Consider the following 18,839-nt stretch of genomic DNA (forward strand, 5'->3'; position numbering starts at 1 on the left):
GTTTTCAAAAGTATCACACAGAATGGTTTCCCTTTATACTCGACACCTTTATTTCATGTTTAGAGACTCCTTATTTCAGTTTTCGTTCTTTTTTTTGACAGTCTAAGAAGAAAAAAAAATGTTTTCCCTGCAAAACACAAATGCATAAGAGAAAAGTATCTTCGTGAACTTGCCTGATTAAATTCCAGAAAAAACTTGGACCAAAAAAATTGAGTTAGTTATATATTCTTGAAAGCGTCTTGAGAGGGAAAATGTTTCTTTGTTAAGTTCTTTAAAAAAAATTTTTTTTTATAAATTATACTGCATAGACGAACGATGTTTTAACAAACTACAATATGTTTTCTTTTTCAATGAATTAAAAACTTCGTCCTCATGGGTTTACTTTAAAGAAAGAAGTTTTGTTTCCTCTTTGTAACTGCATATGTTTAAGATTTTATTAATTTAGTTATACATAAATAATAAGAAGAAACTGTTAGCATTTCAAAACATATCAGAAATTCATTATAACGACCATCTTCAATAGCAGATAGAATGACCATTATAGTAAGTTTGTCGCTGTAAGCAACTATACATATTTAATGTTAAATATATTTTTTTCCGTAACGGCAGGTACTGAACTTTCGTTCTTCACCTTGGAAGATACCGGAAGTGTTTCCATTTAACGTTATCCAGTGGGCACCTGTGAACCTAAGTCACGGAGGCGAGCAACATTACCCACGCCACACTGCCACAAATACCCGTTCATAGGGTGGGCCACATTCACACATCACGCACAACAGTTGACAACACATAGAGAGAAACATCCATGCCCAGAACGGGATTCGAACCCGCAGCTATTGGCTTCTCAGTCAGGCACGCTAACCGCTCGGCCACCTTGCCGGCTTAATGTTAAATATATAAAGAGATATAAAGATAATGATATACAGAGATAGAAGTTTAATAGTGTACAGTGAGCGGAAAAAAGGACCACCCCGAATAACTTTTGATCTCATGATCAGATCTTCACGTTCTAGGACTCAATCTTCAATGGTATGAGGGGGTGACCTCAGATATGCTAATTGATTAATGTAAATGATATTTTAAGTTATGAAATTAGACAAAAAATTTTTTTCCTTAAATAAACCATAAAACCCCCAAAATATAGGTGGTAGCCGAAATCAGGGAAATACGGTCTCAATAGTTGGGTCAAGAGAATGTACTTTTTGTGCATTTCTCCATATGTCTAGAACTTTTTAAACGAAACGAAAATTTTTGCACACAATTATAAAATTCGTTTATCCAAAGATAATTCCTTGTAAAATATAACTTTTAAAATGCAATTATTTTTTTAAATAATTTTTTTAAATTATTTTATTTAATAACAGTCGAAAAAAAGTTAGATTGTTGATCTGGGAGAAGAAGAGAAATCTATGAGATAAATCTTTGGAGCTATTAATGATATGATAGTACGGAGAGTTAAAAACAATTCAGAAATTGGATTTACGAAATATAACAATAGGAAAATTATCATTTTTAATATTAATTAATCTGTTAACCGGCCGGCCAGGTGGCGGAGTGGTTAGCGTGCCTGACTGCGAAGCCATAGGCTGCGGGTTCGAATCCCGCTCAGGGCATGGATGTTTCTCTCTCTCTCTTTGTGCTGTCCTCTGTTGTGTGTATGATGTGTGAATGTGGCCCACCCTATAAACGGGTTTGTGGCAGTGTGGCGTGGGCAATGTTGCTCGCCTCCGTGACTTTGGTTCACAGGTGCCCACTGGGTAACGCTAAATGAGCAACAATTCTGGCATAGTATAGGCAAAGATTAAAAAATTCAGTGTCTGCCATTGGGGGGAAAAAATAATTTGTTAACTTAATATCATTTTTCATATTTAATTTTTATTTACAATAAATAAAAATTGACGGGAGCACCCACCATTCCCAGAAACTGATATCCCAATTCCTTTCGGATTTCTTCGGTATGCAATTTTGTACATCGTTTTAGAGAATGCAATTTTACGTAGAGAAATTCAAAATTTGAGCAAAAGCTGTCGAATATTTCCTGAGAATTCGAATTTTAAAGGAATCGTTTATTTAAAATCTGAACCTGTTGAAAAAAGCTATGTTTATTTAGAAAAAGTGCATTTTTGTGTCTGATTTCGTAACTTTAAAATATGGTTTGCGCTAATTAGTTAGCGTATTTTACGTCACCCCCCCCCCTTGAATCAGTAGAAGTCCTAGAACTTGAAGATCCAATCATTAGATTAAAAATTATTCAGGGGTCCGTTTTTATTTCGCAATAGTTTTTGGCATAATTGCTAACAGTGAAATATTAATTTCAATAGTTAGTGAAGAAGGGAAATAAGGGGCCATAGTTGATAAGCCAATAAAAGACACATTAAGGCAGTGCGTTCCAAACTGTGGGGCGCGCCCCCCTAGGGGGGCGCGAGACTGTTGCAGGGGGGGCACGCAGCTGATTCCAAAATATCATTTTCGAATACACAGTCGATATATCGAATAGGTGTCAAAAAAAATTAATCAGAAAAACGGTTATACGTAACCCACAATCCTCGCCGCGAATTTCTCGGGTATAAATGCTGAAAAATCCATCCATACTCTTGCTGGAACGAAAACATCTTGCTTTCCCGTTTGGAGCCGAGCGCGAGGAAACACTAGACAAGCACTCGGATCATCCCGGGTATTCTCGGGGTTACTCCCGCCAAACTTTTGTAATCAGAAGCAGGCAGCAGGCCCCGACAAGGCTTATGAGCCAAGGCCGTCGTTAATTCGACGACGTTAGCGCTCATTACATCTGGTGTGGAACTATCATCAATTGCGCGCGACTGCGGGGTTTTTCAAACTCGGACGACGCGACTACACCTGGATGCGTGCGCCCAGACGAGAGCAGACACGCGGCATTTCGTTAAGAAACGTTGGTTAAACTCGACCGTTTCCATGCAGATTGTCTACAAACTCGCTTTGGTACACTTCTAAATTAATATTGAGGTAAATTTCAAAACTGTTATAAAGTATTTTTATTTGATTTAAAATAATAACCCTTTTAGATGGATAAATACGTAACTGGGTTGAAAAGAAAATTGAATGAAGCAGAAGGCAAAAGAAGAGGTAACGAAAATAGCGGAACATCTTCGCAAAATAGTAAACCTAAATGTAGAAAATATGATTCAATGTACTTATCATTTGGATTTACATGTAAAGTCATTAATGGCCAAGAAAGACCAATGTGTTTGCTGTGTCTGAATAGTTTGGAAACCAAATAAATTAAAACGGCATCTCGAAAACGTACATGCAGATCACGTTGGCAAGACAATAGAATTTTTCCAAAGAAAATTGGAGAATTTAAATAAACAAAAAGAAATGTTTTCAAAGACCATGTCTGTTACACAAAAAGCATTGCTTGCGTCTTATAAGGTTTCTTATAGAATTGCTAAATGCAAAAAACCCCATGTAATAGGAGAAACTTTAGTGCTACTTGCAGCTATTGACATGGTAGCTACGATGCTAGGTGAATCATATGCTGATCAACTTAAAATCATTCCACTTGCAGATAATACGGTGGGAAGACGAATATCCGATATATCTGAAGATCTTTGCGATCAATTAATAGAAAAAGTAAAACTATCTTCTTTCGCGTTGCAAGTAGATGAGGCTACAGATGTTCTTAAGGATGCACACTTGATTACATATGTAAGATATGTTGTGGAAACTGATGTTAGAGAAGACATGTTATTCTGTTAACCTATTGAAGGCAATACTACAGCAAGTGAAGTTTTTAATATGATTGATAAATTTTTCAATGAATATAACATTCTGTGGGAGAACTGTGTTGGACTATGCACAGATGGAGCTCCATCTATGGCAGGAAAAAACGCTGGTCTACAGGCACTAGTTCGAAAGGTGGCTCCTAGGGCAAGTTGGGCGCATTGCATGATTCATCGAGAATCACTTGTTTCAAGAGATATGGGTGAAGATTTACTAACAGTATTTCAAGTTATTATAAGAGTTGTAAATTTTATCAAAAATAGCCCATTAAGAGGAAGGCTTTTCGCAAAATTGTGTAATGACATGGGTTCAGAATATACATCACTTCTATATTATTGTAAGGCACGTTGGCTTTCTCGTTCCAAAGTACTTCAAAGGGTGTTTGAGCTAAAAGAAGAGATCGCCATATTCCTTACTGATAATAATAGAGATGAAGCAAACTTGTTTTATGACACGAAATTCCTTGTAAAACTTGCGTATTTAGTGGATATTTTTCAAAGACTCAGTACTTTAAATAAATCAATGCAAGGGCCTCAAATTCATGCTTTTGTCCAGAAAGACAAGGTTACTGCATTTATGAGAAAATTGGAACTGTGGATAATAAGTTTGAAAAATAATAACTTTGACATGTTTCCCACTTTTAAAATTACCTGTCTTGCAGATGAAATAGAAGAAAGTAAAGTTCTTATTAATAAACACTTGACCAGTTTAAGGGAGCAATTCTCGTTTTACTTTAAAGATCTTGATATGTCCAAATATGAATGGATTAGAAACCCGTTTGTGATTGAAAAATATGATGATTTTGGCCTTACGACAGCAGAGCAGGAAATGATAATTGACTTATCTAGTGACAGCACATTAAAGCAGATGTTTCAACACGAAAATAATATTGTCACGTTTTGGTTACGAGTAAAGGACGAGTTTCCTACTTTAACAAATAAAGCTTTAGAAATTTTATTGCCCTTTGTAACATCATACTTATGTGAAACTGGGTTTTCTGCAGTAGCTGTCTTAAAGACAAAGTATCGATCTTGCTTAAAGATTGAAAAGGAACTGAGAACCACGATATCTTCAATGATACCACAGTTTGACAAAATTTGTGCTGAAAAACAAGCTCACCCTTCACATTAAATTTTTATAATGTTGTATTAATGTTGAATTCTATTTTTTGTACTTTTGTAAGATTTGTTTTTTTTTACATTATATTATTATTTCCTAAAATAGATAATTATTTTTTATGTATTTTTATACATAATATTGTATATTATTTTGTAGCCCATTAAATAAATTACAATATCAGATGAGTGTTTATGAAATTGGATTGTTAGAAAAATTAAGGGGGTCACAACAAATTTTTTTTCCAAAGAGGGGGGCGCAGGTACAAAAAGTTTGGAAAGCACTGCATTAAGGAGTATTCTGTTAAGCAGGATTTCTGAAAACACTAAAATATTTTTTTCTTTTATGAGGAAGAAGATAACTAGGCCAGAAGGTTTCCCACATATACTCACTTTATTATGTTGAATCAGGCCGGGATAGCCCTGTCGGTGGGGTGCTGGACCCATGTCCGAGAGTTCGTGGGAAATTACCCCGCCTGCCGAAGACTCCCCGTGTAGTAAAATGACTGATGCACGTTAAATCTGTCGAGTCGCAAAAGTCCTCCATGTTCCCATAACAAATTAAAACCTCTGGGGGTACTGGATTGAAGATCGATCGTTTCATGATTCAGGTCAAAATTACGATCTGTGGATGAATGAATGGGTCCGCCCTATAAACAGGTGTGAAGTATAGCGTGGCAGAAGTCGAATTCTTGACCATAGATGGCGCCACTGGAAAACAAGAACAATCGCATCACCTCTGCCTAAATTATGTTGAATGATTATTAAAAATAATGTTTGTTTTTCCATTTTCTGAAATGATACGAAGCATAAATAGAAACTTTTTCCATACCTTTGCTCATTAAAACAGTAGAAAAACGTATTTCCATCAAAAAACTCTTTGTCGCGATGTCAGAATGCTAGTTATTTTCAGCTAGTTTTATGGTAAAGGTGTAAAATCGGGTGCACCTTGGTTTAGAGACAAGTTTCGTTCAATTTTGCTGAAAACCCGTTTCTGATTTCCATGGTGTTCTTTTCTGTCTTCGTTTTCGGTGACGTCACCTTCGGGTTACTTCAATTTTTGTTTACCGTTATGTGATTGGTTCTTGATCTATATTCGTATATTCGTATATATATATAGGTATATTAGTATATTTTCAAATCGACAAATATAAGAGAGGAAGATTGTAAAATATTACTCGTTATAATACTACGGTGACTCGGAAAGTTGTCGTAACAACGGACTTCTTTCAATATGCTGTACTCTTTATATCGAGCTTTTATTGCATTTGACCCCAAATTAATTCCTACAACATTTTCAATTAGGCATTTTTCAGAAACGCAAGCTCGTAAAAAAATAGATTCGATGTTGAACTATATAAGTGCTTTTACTAAGTTTATGGAGGGATTCAGGAATAGGCCACCCTGTGGTGACTTTTTGAAATCTCGCCAAACTAGGTTTCTGGAATATATTTCGGGGAGATATGTTGCAGCCTTTTTGCAAGTTGCTTTTATTTTATTTTATTAAAAATATTTTAATAAATTTGTTATAATTTAAAATGTTTTTTAATAATTAAAAAAAATAGCGGTAATCCAAGTAATAATCGCCAACTTGGCGATTGAAGAGACAATATTGGCGAATAAGAATAAGAAATTGGCGAATAAGAGAGAAAGGCGATAATATTGGGTTAATGAATTTAAACAAAATATTTTATTTCCACCAGAGATACTTGAAAATTTAACATACAATGATTAATACTTGGGGGCAGAAAGTTTGTATGAGTGATACTATTTTCCTATTTAGGTTAAATAATTCCTGAATATAATTTTATCACAGTTTAAACATATTGAAACATATTGAAACGTATCGAAATATTAGAGAAAATCTACTTTGATTTCTCTATAAAGCGAAATACTATTGCATAAAATTTTTTTCTACAGTCTGCACTTTTATCTAGAAGTGAATCGGACATTGTTTTAAGGTAGGTATTTACTTTATTTACGTCGCACTAGAGCTGCACAATGGGCTATTGGCAACGGTCTGGGAAACATCCCTGAGGATGATCTGAAGACATGCCATCACAATTTTGATCCTCTGCAAAGATGATGGCTTCTCTGTTTTGGTAGCCCGACGACCTACCCGCGAAGTTGAGTACTTTACGGTACAACAGTTTAACGAAGACCAATACCACGCAACCTCTGTCCTTACGCAGGCTGATAAAAGTGGTCACCACTCCGCTTACTGACCACAGTCAGTCTTGCTTGACTTCGGTGTTCTACTGGGAACCGGGTCTTTATGATCAGTCCACTGCGGAAAGACATTGTTTTAAAAAGATTGGAGCTATCAATGATAAGAGAGTACGGAAAGTTAAAATCAATTCAGAAATTGGATTTACGAAATACAGTCGAACCTCGCTAACTCGAACCTCGATTTCACGAATTTTTCGATATCTCGAAGAAAAAAAAATTCCCTTCAAATTTCTTATACACTCAATGTTAAAAAAAACTTGATTTCACGAATTTTTTTTTTCTAATCCCTCTAAAACTTGAATTTTTTTCCTCCATAAATAGTGTAGATTTTTCTTCTGAAAATAAGAAACTATTAAAAAAAATAAAAAAAATTAAGAATGGAAAACCAATTCTCATAATGATAAACTTTTTCTAAAAAATGGACATAGTGGCATGGAATGATGCGTCTTTCTCTGCGATAATGAATGGCTTCAAGAAGGCTGGATTCATTAAAGATCACGAAAGTAGTCAAACAATCAATATCGTTAATTCTGCTGAAAACTACACCGAAAATAATTGGGACAGTTTGACCGGACTCGTGAAACTTGACGACATGGAATTTCATGACTTTGTAAACGTAAATGATGCAGTAACAGTGTGTGGTCAGTGGGATGACAATGATATCATCGCACAAGTGAAAGCTTCTTATGAACTATCAGAAGAAGAGAATGAGGAAATCGAAGATTTACCACCCAATGTTACGAGCAAATCAGCACTTTCTGCAGTGGACACTGTAAGGAGATTTATTGAGAGGCAGCCAAATATGTCAGAGGAGGCATTCGCTATAGTCCACTTAGAAAGTGTTACAGACAAACTTCCTTACACATCTCTAAAGCAAACAACAATTGAATCTTTTTTTTAAAATGAAAGTGTAAAAAGTGTTTTCAGAATAAATATGGAATAGTAAATAAGGTATGTAAAGAGCATTTTTCTTTATTATACCATCGATAACATGCGATTTTCGATAATTCGAATTTTTGGTATCTCGAATTGTTTCTCCTCTCCCTTCAAGTTCGAGATATCGAGGTTTGACTGTATAACAATAGGAAAATTATCATTTTTAATATTAATTAATTTTTTAATTTAATATCATTTTTAATAGTTAATTTTTATTTACAATAAATAAAAATTGATGGGAGCACTCACCCTTCCCAGAAACTGATATCCCAATTCCTTTCGGATTTCTTCACAATGCGAGTAAAAAATTTTATTAAAAATTTTGATCTTGAGAAAAAAATTTAAACGAGTGAAATTAATTCCTTATTAAAATTTTCTCTCGGAAAAAAGGGTATACATTTGAAAATTTATCCTGGTGATTATTTTGCATTTGATAGGAAAAAAAAGGATTTTTCTTTTTACTCCCTCAAAGTTTACATTCTAGAGTGTTATCAAAAAAGGCCAGAAACAAATTATAAAGAATTTTATTCATTTATTTTTTGTTGTTTTAAAGGTGTGTGATGCTTTGCCGGTTTTCTTTCTCATCCTTTCTTTTCTTCCTTTTGATACTTTTAACATTCCAGAGGGTAAAAAATGACCATCATTATTCAAAAATCTCTAGGGTTATTTATCTGACACATTGTGTTGAAATTTAGCATAAATTTTATCAAGAATTCAAAAAAGTAATTATGGAGAGGAAAAAGGTGGGCGGAAACGATATATCTCTGAAGCATATTTAAAAAAGAGGGGGAAAAAAGATCTATTGCAATTCACATTTTGTAATTTGATTCGTTAAAATGCATTTAAGGGTTTTTAAAACTTACGTTGTAAAAAAATGACCGTTTCTAAAGTAAATTCTCCTTTTTATTTAAAAACAAATTATTTAAAACATTTAAATAATTTTTATATCAAGTATATGTAGTAGAATTTGTATATTAGGGGACCAGGAAGTAATGTCGTTTCGGTGCATTTGATATTTGTCAGATTTAATTTTTAATCAATAATGTATTCACCCTAGTTAGCAACAACCTTTTAATGTTGGATCGAAAATAAATAGAAATGGATCTAAAAAAAAAGAGGAATTGGACTAACGAATATATAATGCGTCGAAACGACATTACTTTCCAGACCCCCTAACATAATATTCCGTTATTAGGAAAGTGCATAAAAACAGTGCCGTTACAATGAAATTTAACTTTCCTTCTCTTATTTTGTATTAGAATGCAATGCATTTCAATGAAATTTACTGAATTAAAGGACGAATCCAAAATCTAATATTAAATTGGCTTAGACGAAAACAATAATTTACTAGGTCTAGCATGCGTGAAAATTTTTGCAAATTTGCTTTGCTAATTGCCTAAATAGAGCAAAAATAGAAAAAAAAGAAGAAGAAAAAATCTGATAAATGATCTAATGATTGAGATAAGATGAGATTGAAATCTGAGATGTAATCTTAATGATTCGCGGAGGTAAACTTAAATATGTTAAAAGATTTGTGAAGACGATATTTTAAGTGATTTCAGCTTTTATTAGATGGATTTGGTTTCTTTTAACTTCAAAATTTTAACGGTAATCCAGATAATAAAATGTTCACCTTATATAGTTAAATATTATAGTTCAGGCAGGAGAGCGGTCGATAGTTAGGGCACATTAATGATAATTTTATTTTCGAGTATAACATCTTATCTCTGGAAGTGTTCATGATACTCAAATGGTTTTTATTACTTTTATTTTGATGAGCAAAATTTTAACCAAGGTCCCAGTAGTTAAGCAGGAGAGATTTTGGGAACCTTAATGTTAATTTTACTTTCGTGTATATTATAATATTGCTGAAATTGCTTATGAAAATCAAATAATTTATGAATACATTGTTTTATTATTTATTTATTAATATTTTGATGTGCAAAACTTTACCAGCAATCAGGAAAACAAGGTTGCAATAGTTTGGGCTGGAGAGCGGACGAAAGTTTATTCGATGCCAATTTTATTTTCGCGTATATTATTCATAAAACTGAAACTCTTTACGATAATAAAATTATTCTGCCTCACAAATATAAAACTCATTTATTCGAATGTAATTCGTTATAAAGATAAATTTGTTTAATTATTTATTATTATTTAGTTCAAAAATTGTGAAAAATTTTTTCGAATTATACAGCATTCAAAATTTTACATTATTTTAAACTATGTAATTTTAAGTGACGATGTTCAAAATTTTTTATACGATATTGGTCAAATGGTTCTTGAGAAAAGAAAATGTAAGAAATTCGTCTTTTTCGATACATTTCAACGAAAAAAAAGTTAAAGAAATATTAAGAGGTTTGGGACAAAATTAGGAAATTTTGCAATTGGAGTGAAACCAGTCGCAAAATTTTAGGCAATTGCCTGTTTTTAATATATAGCGCCTTTTCTTTAAAAAAAAAAATTCAAATTTCAAGACATTACACAAATTCATTTCTAAAGAAAAAGATTTAGAAATGAGTATGATTTAACGAAATTCACAGAATATAATAAAATATTCGTAATAATTCCATATTTATTTTTAAAAAATGATCGCCGAAAAATTAGCATAGCGACTTAAAAACAGTTATTTAATCTCCATTTATTATATTTAATCGCCCTGTGCTGGTGACCGTTTATTTTCCCCTATATTAAGGTTGTTTTTCGAAGGCTGCGTGAAATGATATGAAATGATTTTTTTAACGAATAATATGCTATTTTCATGACTTCTGCGAGTCTGCAAAAATTGCTCATGACTGTTACGATAAGTTTAACCTATCTAAAGCTATTGCTTGTCCTGAAAATGGCGCAAAACGTAACTATGGAGAAAAGCCACAGTTTAGCGGAAATTAAAAGCATTTGCGGTCTAATTTTTTAATATTTAAAAACTTACTTCAATGCTACGTTAATTCTCATAAAATATGCAAAAACTAAGAATGAGGCAGTAATTTTCATAATATTCTTCTATGTGGAAAAATGTCACCAAATTGGTGATTTTTGCAAAGGCTTAATAACTTTTAAAATATTTAAGTTATTTGTCCGCCCTAAAACCCAGATAATTCTTCACAACAAGATGATATGTATAGTTTAAAATCATCGTTTTGCTTCAAGTATAAGGCACTTAAACTAAGTGCTTTTTTATTTTTCTTAATGATGGAGCTTCTTAAACCCATGTTAAGAGTTCCCAACTTACAACCACTCCCGTGCTCTAAATATAAGGACCGCATTTCCCAATTTGCGGCTACACATCACCCATTATATTTTGAGGGTCTAGAATCCAAAACCACCGAAATAAAGCCATACTTATTCAAAGAAAATGCCTATTTCTGTCTGATTTCGTTACTTAAATTAGCGTTTTTAAGGTAAGTTCCACGAATCATTAAAATTGAATCCTAGTAAGTGAAAATCCAATCATTAGATCAAAAGTTATAAAGGTAATAATTTTTTTTTATTTCACGCATTATACTACTTGCATTAATCCAATGAGTCCATGTCCTTTTTGTTAAGTTTAACACAATTTGAAAAGTCAGTCAAAGAAAAACAGACGGTACATAGAAATGCCCGATTTTCACCGATCTGCTTTGGAAACCAGACTATTTCTTCCTGCCAAGTCTTAAGATTAGTTACAAAGTTCGTTAATAGAGGGTACTATTAACTGTAAAAATGTGAAACACTGTTTACTATTGACCTGTCGGTAAATTTTGTTGTCAAACTACTGCAGGTTATTGCTGCAAATGGTGGCTATTTCGAAAACATTGTTTTATATTTTTCTCGCTTAACAAGGTTATCTATTGTACTAGCTTTGAAACTTGGTTAGAATATATAACCTGTTTTTAAACAAGCCGAAGCCAACAGAACATTTCAAAATTCCCTAGTTCTTCGATTGATTTGTTAAGTCTGTTGTCATTTTTAGGACAGCCAGTATATTAATATTAAATTATGTGATATTAACAGCAAAACTATTTTAAAGAATTTCTGCTAAAAAATTTTTCGTTTTTTTTCGTTGAAAAAATTTCAAAGAACTTGCAAAACTCAAGAACGTAATTCAAAATGTCAAAAAATATATCAAATTCAAAATTAAGTGAAACTTTAAGAGAAAAGTATTCTTATTGTAATCATTTAACCATTTGCTGAATACAAATGAATAATAATTAATAAATGTAGAAATTTAGCAGTATTTTTCTGGACATTACAAAAAAAAACTACTTTTGAGTCGGCTAGATGATTAATAGAAATCTCGAAACGATATCTGCTTATCGATAAAAATGTAAAGAAAAGGATAGGGTAAACCAACCAGTGAAGGAACACTACCCAGTGAAGGAACATTTCATATATATTGATTAAAAATAAGAATTTGAAAGTTTTTCTTTAGATTGATTGGTAACAATAACTTACTGCCAAACAATAGGAAGTCATCTAGCAATATTTTGGATTACCTGGTCAAATAGATTTCTCTGAAAAAATTTTTGAATTTGTTATTATCTCTGCAACACCTTGTTTCTTTGAAAAAATTATAAGGTGAGTGTTTGTACTTATATGTTTGAAGTGGAATTAATTGCATGTAGTAGTCTTATTTTTCTCACTGTGAAAAAGAGAATTCAAAATATAGTTATTGAAGTTACGTTTTATTTTTTTTAAAGCACCATAGCATAATCAAGTACTGAGATAAGGGGGTGTTTATTCACTGGATCACCAAACGATGAAAAACCAGTGAAGGAACAAGTGTTCCTTTACTGGGTTTTTCTCCCAGTTAATGAAAATAAAAGAAATTTTTTAATTTTCTTGTACTTTTAGTCATATTATACATCAAAATTCTGTTTAAAAGACAAAAAACAACTTCCAACCAGTGAAGGAACAGGCATGTTCCTTCACTGGATCACCAAACGATGAAAAACCAGTGAAGGAACAAGTGCTTCTTTACTGGGTTCATTTCTCAGTTAATGAAAATAAAAGACATTTTGTAATTTTCTTTACTTTTAGTCATATTATACATCAAAATTCTGTTTAAAAGACAAAAAACAGCTTCTAACCAGTGAAGAAACAGGCATATTCCTACACTGGGAATCAGTGGCGTACGCAGAATTTTTTCAAGGGGGGTGTTCATAATTTTCTGAAACTGCTAAAAGAAATTCGAGTCTGTAATAAAGCACTATTATTTCCCTAATTTATACAGCTAGACAATTTTGACTTTTTATTTAGACAACATTGTTTAGTTAAATTTTGATTTGATTTTTTTAGTTTAAGAACATAATGTAATATCTTCTAAAAAAAAGTCCAATGTCATATGGGTGGGAAGTAAGGTCACTTTCACATTCTCAGATTTTGTTGTGCTAGAAACGTTTTCTTCAACGGAAGTATCACATTTCTGTACAACAGAAAAACTTACATTGGTACTAGATGCCATGGGTGAAAGCCCTTATATAGCAAGACGGAAAAGAGAAAAACCTGGTACGTAAAACATTTCATTCCAGCATTTTTTTCGAAAAAAATGAAATATCTGTAACTATCAAGATTTCCTGTATAATTCAGGCACATATATAAAACTGCTTCTTTTCCAAGATAAAGTAGATATTGTTGAAAAATTTAAAAAAAGAATAAGTTAACTCCTCCCCAAAACTAGCTATAACTGAAATGGTTTTACTACCAGCCTTTCCTCTTTTCCGTCTCGCTTTCACCCCTGCTAGATGCTGTCACCTTACTAATTTCAGGTCCTGGTTTTTTCTCAAAATAACTTAAAAATTGTTAAATTCTTGCGTTTTGACATCCTAAAGATCCAAGAACAGCAAATATACGACGGGTTCGGCGATTGAATGAACTTTTTGTTGAGATAAAGCAAAACAGATTTAGCGACAAGCTCCGAAAGACAAGCGGCAGAGATGACTCTTAGTCTGACTAACTAACTCCACTGTACTCCGTTCCCCCTTTTATATAATTTTTTAACGCATCTCCAAAATTCTCGAATTGTCTCAAAGACGACAGAACGTCTAGGATTCCGGAATCATCGCGTAAAGACCTCGCGAATGACAGCCAGTCTCGAAAACTATACTGGTAGGACAGAAAGGAACCAGTCCGTAACAGTGTCACGTGAATTTGGTTTCAAAAGTACAACCCTATTACAGTAAATATTTTTTCAGTATTCTGAGAAATACCGTGAGAAAAAAAAAAGTAGGCATAAGGCAGATAAAAATATATAGTCTTAAAAAATAATAGCTCGCATAATTTCTACTAAAATTTTTATTTTTGCCATTTTGTCTGAGCTCAAGGGGGGTGTTTAAACCCCTAAACCCCTCCCTTGCGTACGCCACTGCTGGGAATACTTCCAGTGAATGAACAGTAATGTGTGATATATGATTTTACATGACTCTAGGATAAGTAATTCTGCTATATAAAGGAAAACCGAAATTTTGTTAAAAATTGTATGAATAATTCCTGAAATAATTTCAGTTCAAAATGTTAATTTAATAGCTTAATTTATGAAAAAATTATAATTTATATTTATTAACGGGGTGTGTAGTTACATCAAATGTTAGGCAACTTAATAAACTATGTTTACAAATCGAAAACTAATTAAATATTATCATAAAAATTTTAATAGAACATTTTTTCGTTGGCTTTTGCACCAAGAACTCCTAAAAAGCTATCATTATAGGATAGCAACGTGATTATATAATTTATAGAAACTACTTCACAATGTTAGAAGTTAGAAGCAAGTTCCTAAACAAAAAACAAAGTTAAACAGAAACGATACTCAATTTCTTCAGAAGCTTGAGAGGGAAATCCCTCAAGATATGTTGTAAATTTTTAACACAGCATTGACGGAAGAGTCTAATATCGAAAATGTCCAAGAGCCTGTACTTTTTTCAATATGGAAGAAGTACGTATTAAAAGAAGACCACTTGGTTAAGTCAAACTTAGGAACTGAAGCTAGTATTGATAATGAATGCATATTAGATATCGAATTTGAAATGAGTCCTCATGCTGATTCTCTTAGTTGAAAAAAGAAATGATTCTGTAAGTAAAATCAGTACCTATAAAGATCCTCTAGATATAAGTCAACAAGAGATGGATTTGCCTCAAACTTCAAGACACCTTTCCCCCGTCTACTTTCGAGAAAGGCATTCTAGAAATGTTGCTGAAAAATCAGAAGAAGTTTGGAAGAGGCATTCACATTGGCCAAATATTGATGATAAAAAGAAAGGTCAAATAAGAAGAAAAGCGAATAAATTACCTTTTGCACTAACTTCAGAGAAGTGGCAAAAATTTCAAGAGGCTGAAAGATCTAAAAAACATTAAAACAAGAGAACATGGAAAAGAAAAAGAAAGAAAAAATACTTAAAAAAGAAAAAAAGCTTCAAGAAATACGAGGAAAGAGAGTAAACAAAAAGGTGATAAAATAATAATGATAATAAACAGCATCGGATGACACAATGATTTAGATTTGACTGTCAAATTATAAGAAAGAATGATTTTTTAAAATTTATTTTGTATTTAACATCACTTTAATTTCTAGTTCATGATTACAGAAAAAAGTTAGCATTTTACAAGTACTTGTATCTTATAATTTCACAAATAGTCTTGTTTTTAGTCGGACTTCTATTTAACAAAATCACTTAATACCAATAATAAGCTCGTTATATGGAACATTCGTTAAATAGAAAATCACCTCTTAAAATACTTAAACAACACAAAACAGGTTTTAAATTCTTAAACACTAGACATAATTAAAATAGAAATTGATACACTTTCATCTTGTAAACTAGTATCTACTATTTATCATATAAATCTTAACCATAAAAGAAATCTGCATGGAAAGCAAGAATAGAGCAAAACATTATCCAGTGTTACACTATCATGCTATATACATTTTCAACTAAAAAAAGTCTAAATTTATGTATAAAAATACAGTTGCATTCATTATAAAAGTAATTTTAAACATACATTACCACTTGCGTTAAGTTAAATTGCTACGGATGAAATCCGTTAATTTGAAGTGAGTTTTTCGTTTGAAGTGCAAACAAAAAGGGAAAGGGAATTTACTGCTTTCTCTAAGATAATTTTTAGACAAAACAGTAATACATTTCATAAAGCAGTGGCTTCGAAAATTAATTCAAGGTCATTTCCCCCATAAATTGCTTTAACAAGTTTAAAATGTTAAGAAATATTTTGGAAAATAGGGAAAGTGGATCTCAATGAAAAGTTCGTTAAATAGAAAATTCACTTCGCTATATGGAAGTTATTTTACAAAAAAATTTCCAAAATGCTCTTGGTTCCTCGAAAAAATTCGTAAAATAGGGAAATTCGTTGAATGGAAGTTCGTTAAATAGATGTCCGACTGTATTTGTATGGCTAAAAAATTCATAAAGAGCATTAAAAAATAACCAAAATTAAGTGTTCCATCACTGGGCAATTTTGTGTTCCTTCACTGGTAAGAGCTGTTCCTTCACTGGGTCTTCTTACTACTTGTTATTTGAACCTCCAAAACTTTAAAACAGTATTATGTAAGTTCTCGAAAATTTTTTTGCATAGTTTGCAATTAGTAACAAATATGTTGACACTGTCATTTAACTGAAATTACGAATTTTGAAATTAATATGATTTTTTAAAAGGCAAGCGAAGCTTAAGTGTTCCTTCACTGGTTAGTTTACCCTACTTTAAAATAATTTATTTCAGAATTTTGTAGAAAAATTATACCACTCTTCTTTGATGCACTTCAAAAAATGTTCACAAAAAAGCGGGTGAATTAAAATTTTATTTCTTTCTTCATTTAAACCATGTTTGCTAATTTGATTCAATTATTAAAGCTTTCTGTTTGTTCCACAATATTGAAATATATTCGACAAACACAATTCTACCATAGATTCACTGGAAAAAATGAAGCCTTAAAGGTTTTGAAAACCTTAACGGTAACTAGGAATAAAGTTTAGGAAATAAAAAATTAAGTATTATACTGAAAGATGTCTAATTTGGGGTCAATAACGGATTAATATTTATTAAAAATAGTTTAATATATTGAGGTTATGATTCTTACGACATAATAATTAATGAATGTTAAATTTTCACATTGAAAACCACAAATTCATCATAAATCGACTGTTAAACGCCGGTAATAAAATAAAATGGTTGACTACACCGATATAATGGCTTAGTCAAGATGGCTCATTCACTTCTCAATGAGGTGATCCAGGTTCGAATCCCGACGTTGACATAGTTTATTTGTAAATTGTTTACGAATCGTGTCAACCACAATGCTGACGTAAAATTCCCTTGCCGTTGGGCTTATTGTTGGAAGGTTTCGAAGTTTCTTCTCCACGTAACGAAAAGATTGATTAGATCCCCTTAAATAGTCACTTGCAAACGATAGTTAGTCGTAATGCGTGATCCAAAAGTTCTTTTGAATTCTACTATACGTTCAATTATAAGATACAAAATTGAATATTGATAGCTGTAAATCGGCAGTAGAACACCGTTTATAAGTTAAAATAAACGACTTGCTTTGCCTTTTTAACTATATAGCAGAACCTTTATACCTTTTTAACTATAAAACCAGAAAATCATAATCAGTTCCATAAGACACAGATTCTTTTTCTTGTTATTGTAAACAAGTATCACTATTATACCATGCAATTGAAAAAGCATAGTACCTTTTTTTTTTAATTGCATGGCAGTATTCTAATTACTATAAACAAGTATCATCATCATTACTAGGATACAGAATCCGGGATACTGATAATGACTCTTATTTATATTACCAAAACAGCTGTCATTTTTTTAATCATCTCTATTTGTGCTCTTTACGTTGATTCTTCAGCAAGCAACTTAATAATCCAAACAATTTCAACACAAATATTTCCTTTAAATGTTTTGCACAATTTGAAATTATTTATTCTTGCACACATTTTTTGAAGTTATTAATAAGCAATTATTATTTTTGAAGAGAAAAATTATTATTATTTATTTTATGAATTATGAATTATTATATTTTTATATAATTAGTTTGATTAGTATGCGGGAGAAAAAGTTTTGTAATTGTATGAACTTATTTATTTTACTAAAATCACTGTTTTAATGAATAAAATTTATTTTCTGTTTGATTCTACCCTATTTTTACATAAACAGTTAATTAAATTCTAATGTGAATTAAGATTGCTGTTTTTCAATGTTTAAATCATTTGCATTAAATCCGATGTGACTTAAATTTAGATTAAAATTTTCCATTTAATTTAAAGTTATTTTAAGAATTTCCCTTTTATTCAATTTCACATTCAGAGAATTTATTGTTTTAGGAAAGGATTACATTCAAATTCATGAAATGTCACTTCAAAATTAAAAATAATAATAATAATGCAGTAAATTAGTGTAAAAATAACTAAATATCTTAATCGTTTTCTGGGTCTATTAAACTTTCTTCTGTTTAAACAATAAGTTGCACCTAGAATTGTTGGGTAATAGTAATTAAGTTGTTAGTAAATAGTTTGTAAACTCAGCAATCGTAATTGATGCGTAATTTTAACTTTAAACTTTACGTATTTCTGTTATAAAATACGAATTTAGAATCATATTTTCTTACGTTTTAATTAATTTAACGAGGGTAGAAATTTTCTTTTAACTTTTGACCATCATTTCACCATTACATGAACATCATTTAAAAATAATTGTGAAAAAAAGTGTCTCAGCAAACGCGATACCGAAACTATGCGGAACTGTCATATTGGCGCGCTCTTTGGCGAGCACTATTTGCATCGCTATTCCAGCAACCCTTTT

At 31.8% G+C, this 18,839-nt stretch overlaps 2 protein-coding genes across 2 annotated transcripts; both read left to right on the plus strand.

Moving 5' to 3' along the window:
* The first annotated feature begins 3,369 nt into the window (after window positions 1-3,369).
* Window positions 3,370-3,735, plus strand: LOC147808119 (protein FAM200A-like). The gene has a single exon (XM_087166890.1). The coding sequence runs from the start codon at window positions 3,370-3,372 to the stop codon at window positions 3,733-3,735; it is 366 nt and encodes a 121-aa protein (XP_087023016.1).
* Window positions 3,736-3,774: 39 nt separating this feature from the next.
* LOC147808120 (protein FAM200A-like) lies at window positions 3,775-4,890 on the plus strand. Its single transcript, XM_087166891.1, has one exon. The coding sequence runs from the start codon at window positions 3,775-3,777 to the stop codon at window positions 4,888-4,890; it is 1,116 nt and encodes a 371-aa protein (XP_087023017.1).
* Window positions 4,891-18,839: the final 13,949 nt, after the last annotated feature.

This window comes from Parasteatoda tepidariorum, chromosome 6, assembly GCF_982258835.1.
Source record: "Parasteatoda tepidariorum strain Cologne lab strain chromosome 6, Ptep-v5.0, whole genome shotgun sequence".
Taxonomy (NCBI): domain Eukaryota; kingdom Metazoa; phylum Arthropoda; class Arachnida; order Araneae; family Theridiidae; genus Parasteatoda; species Parasteatoda tepidariorum.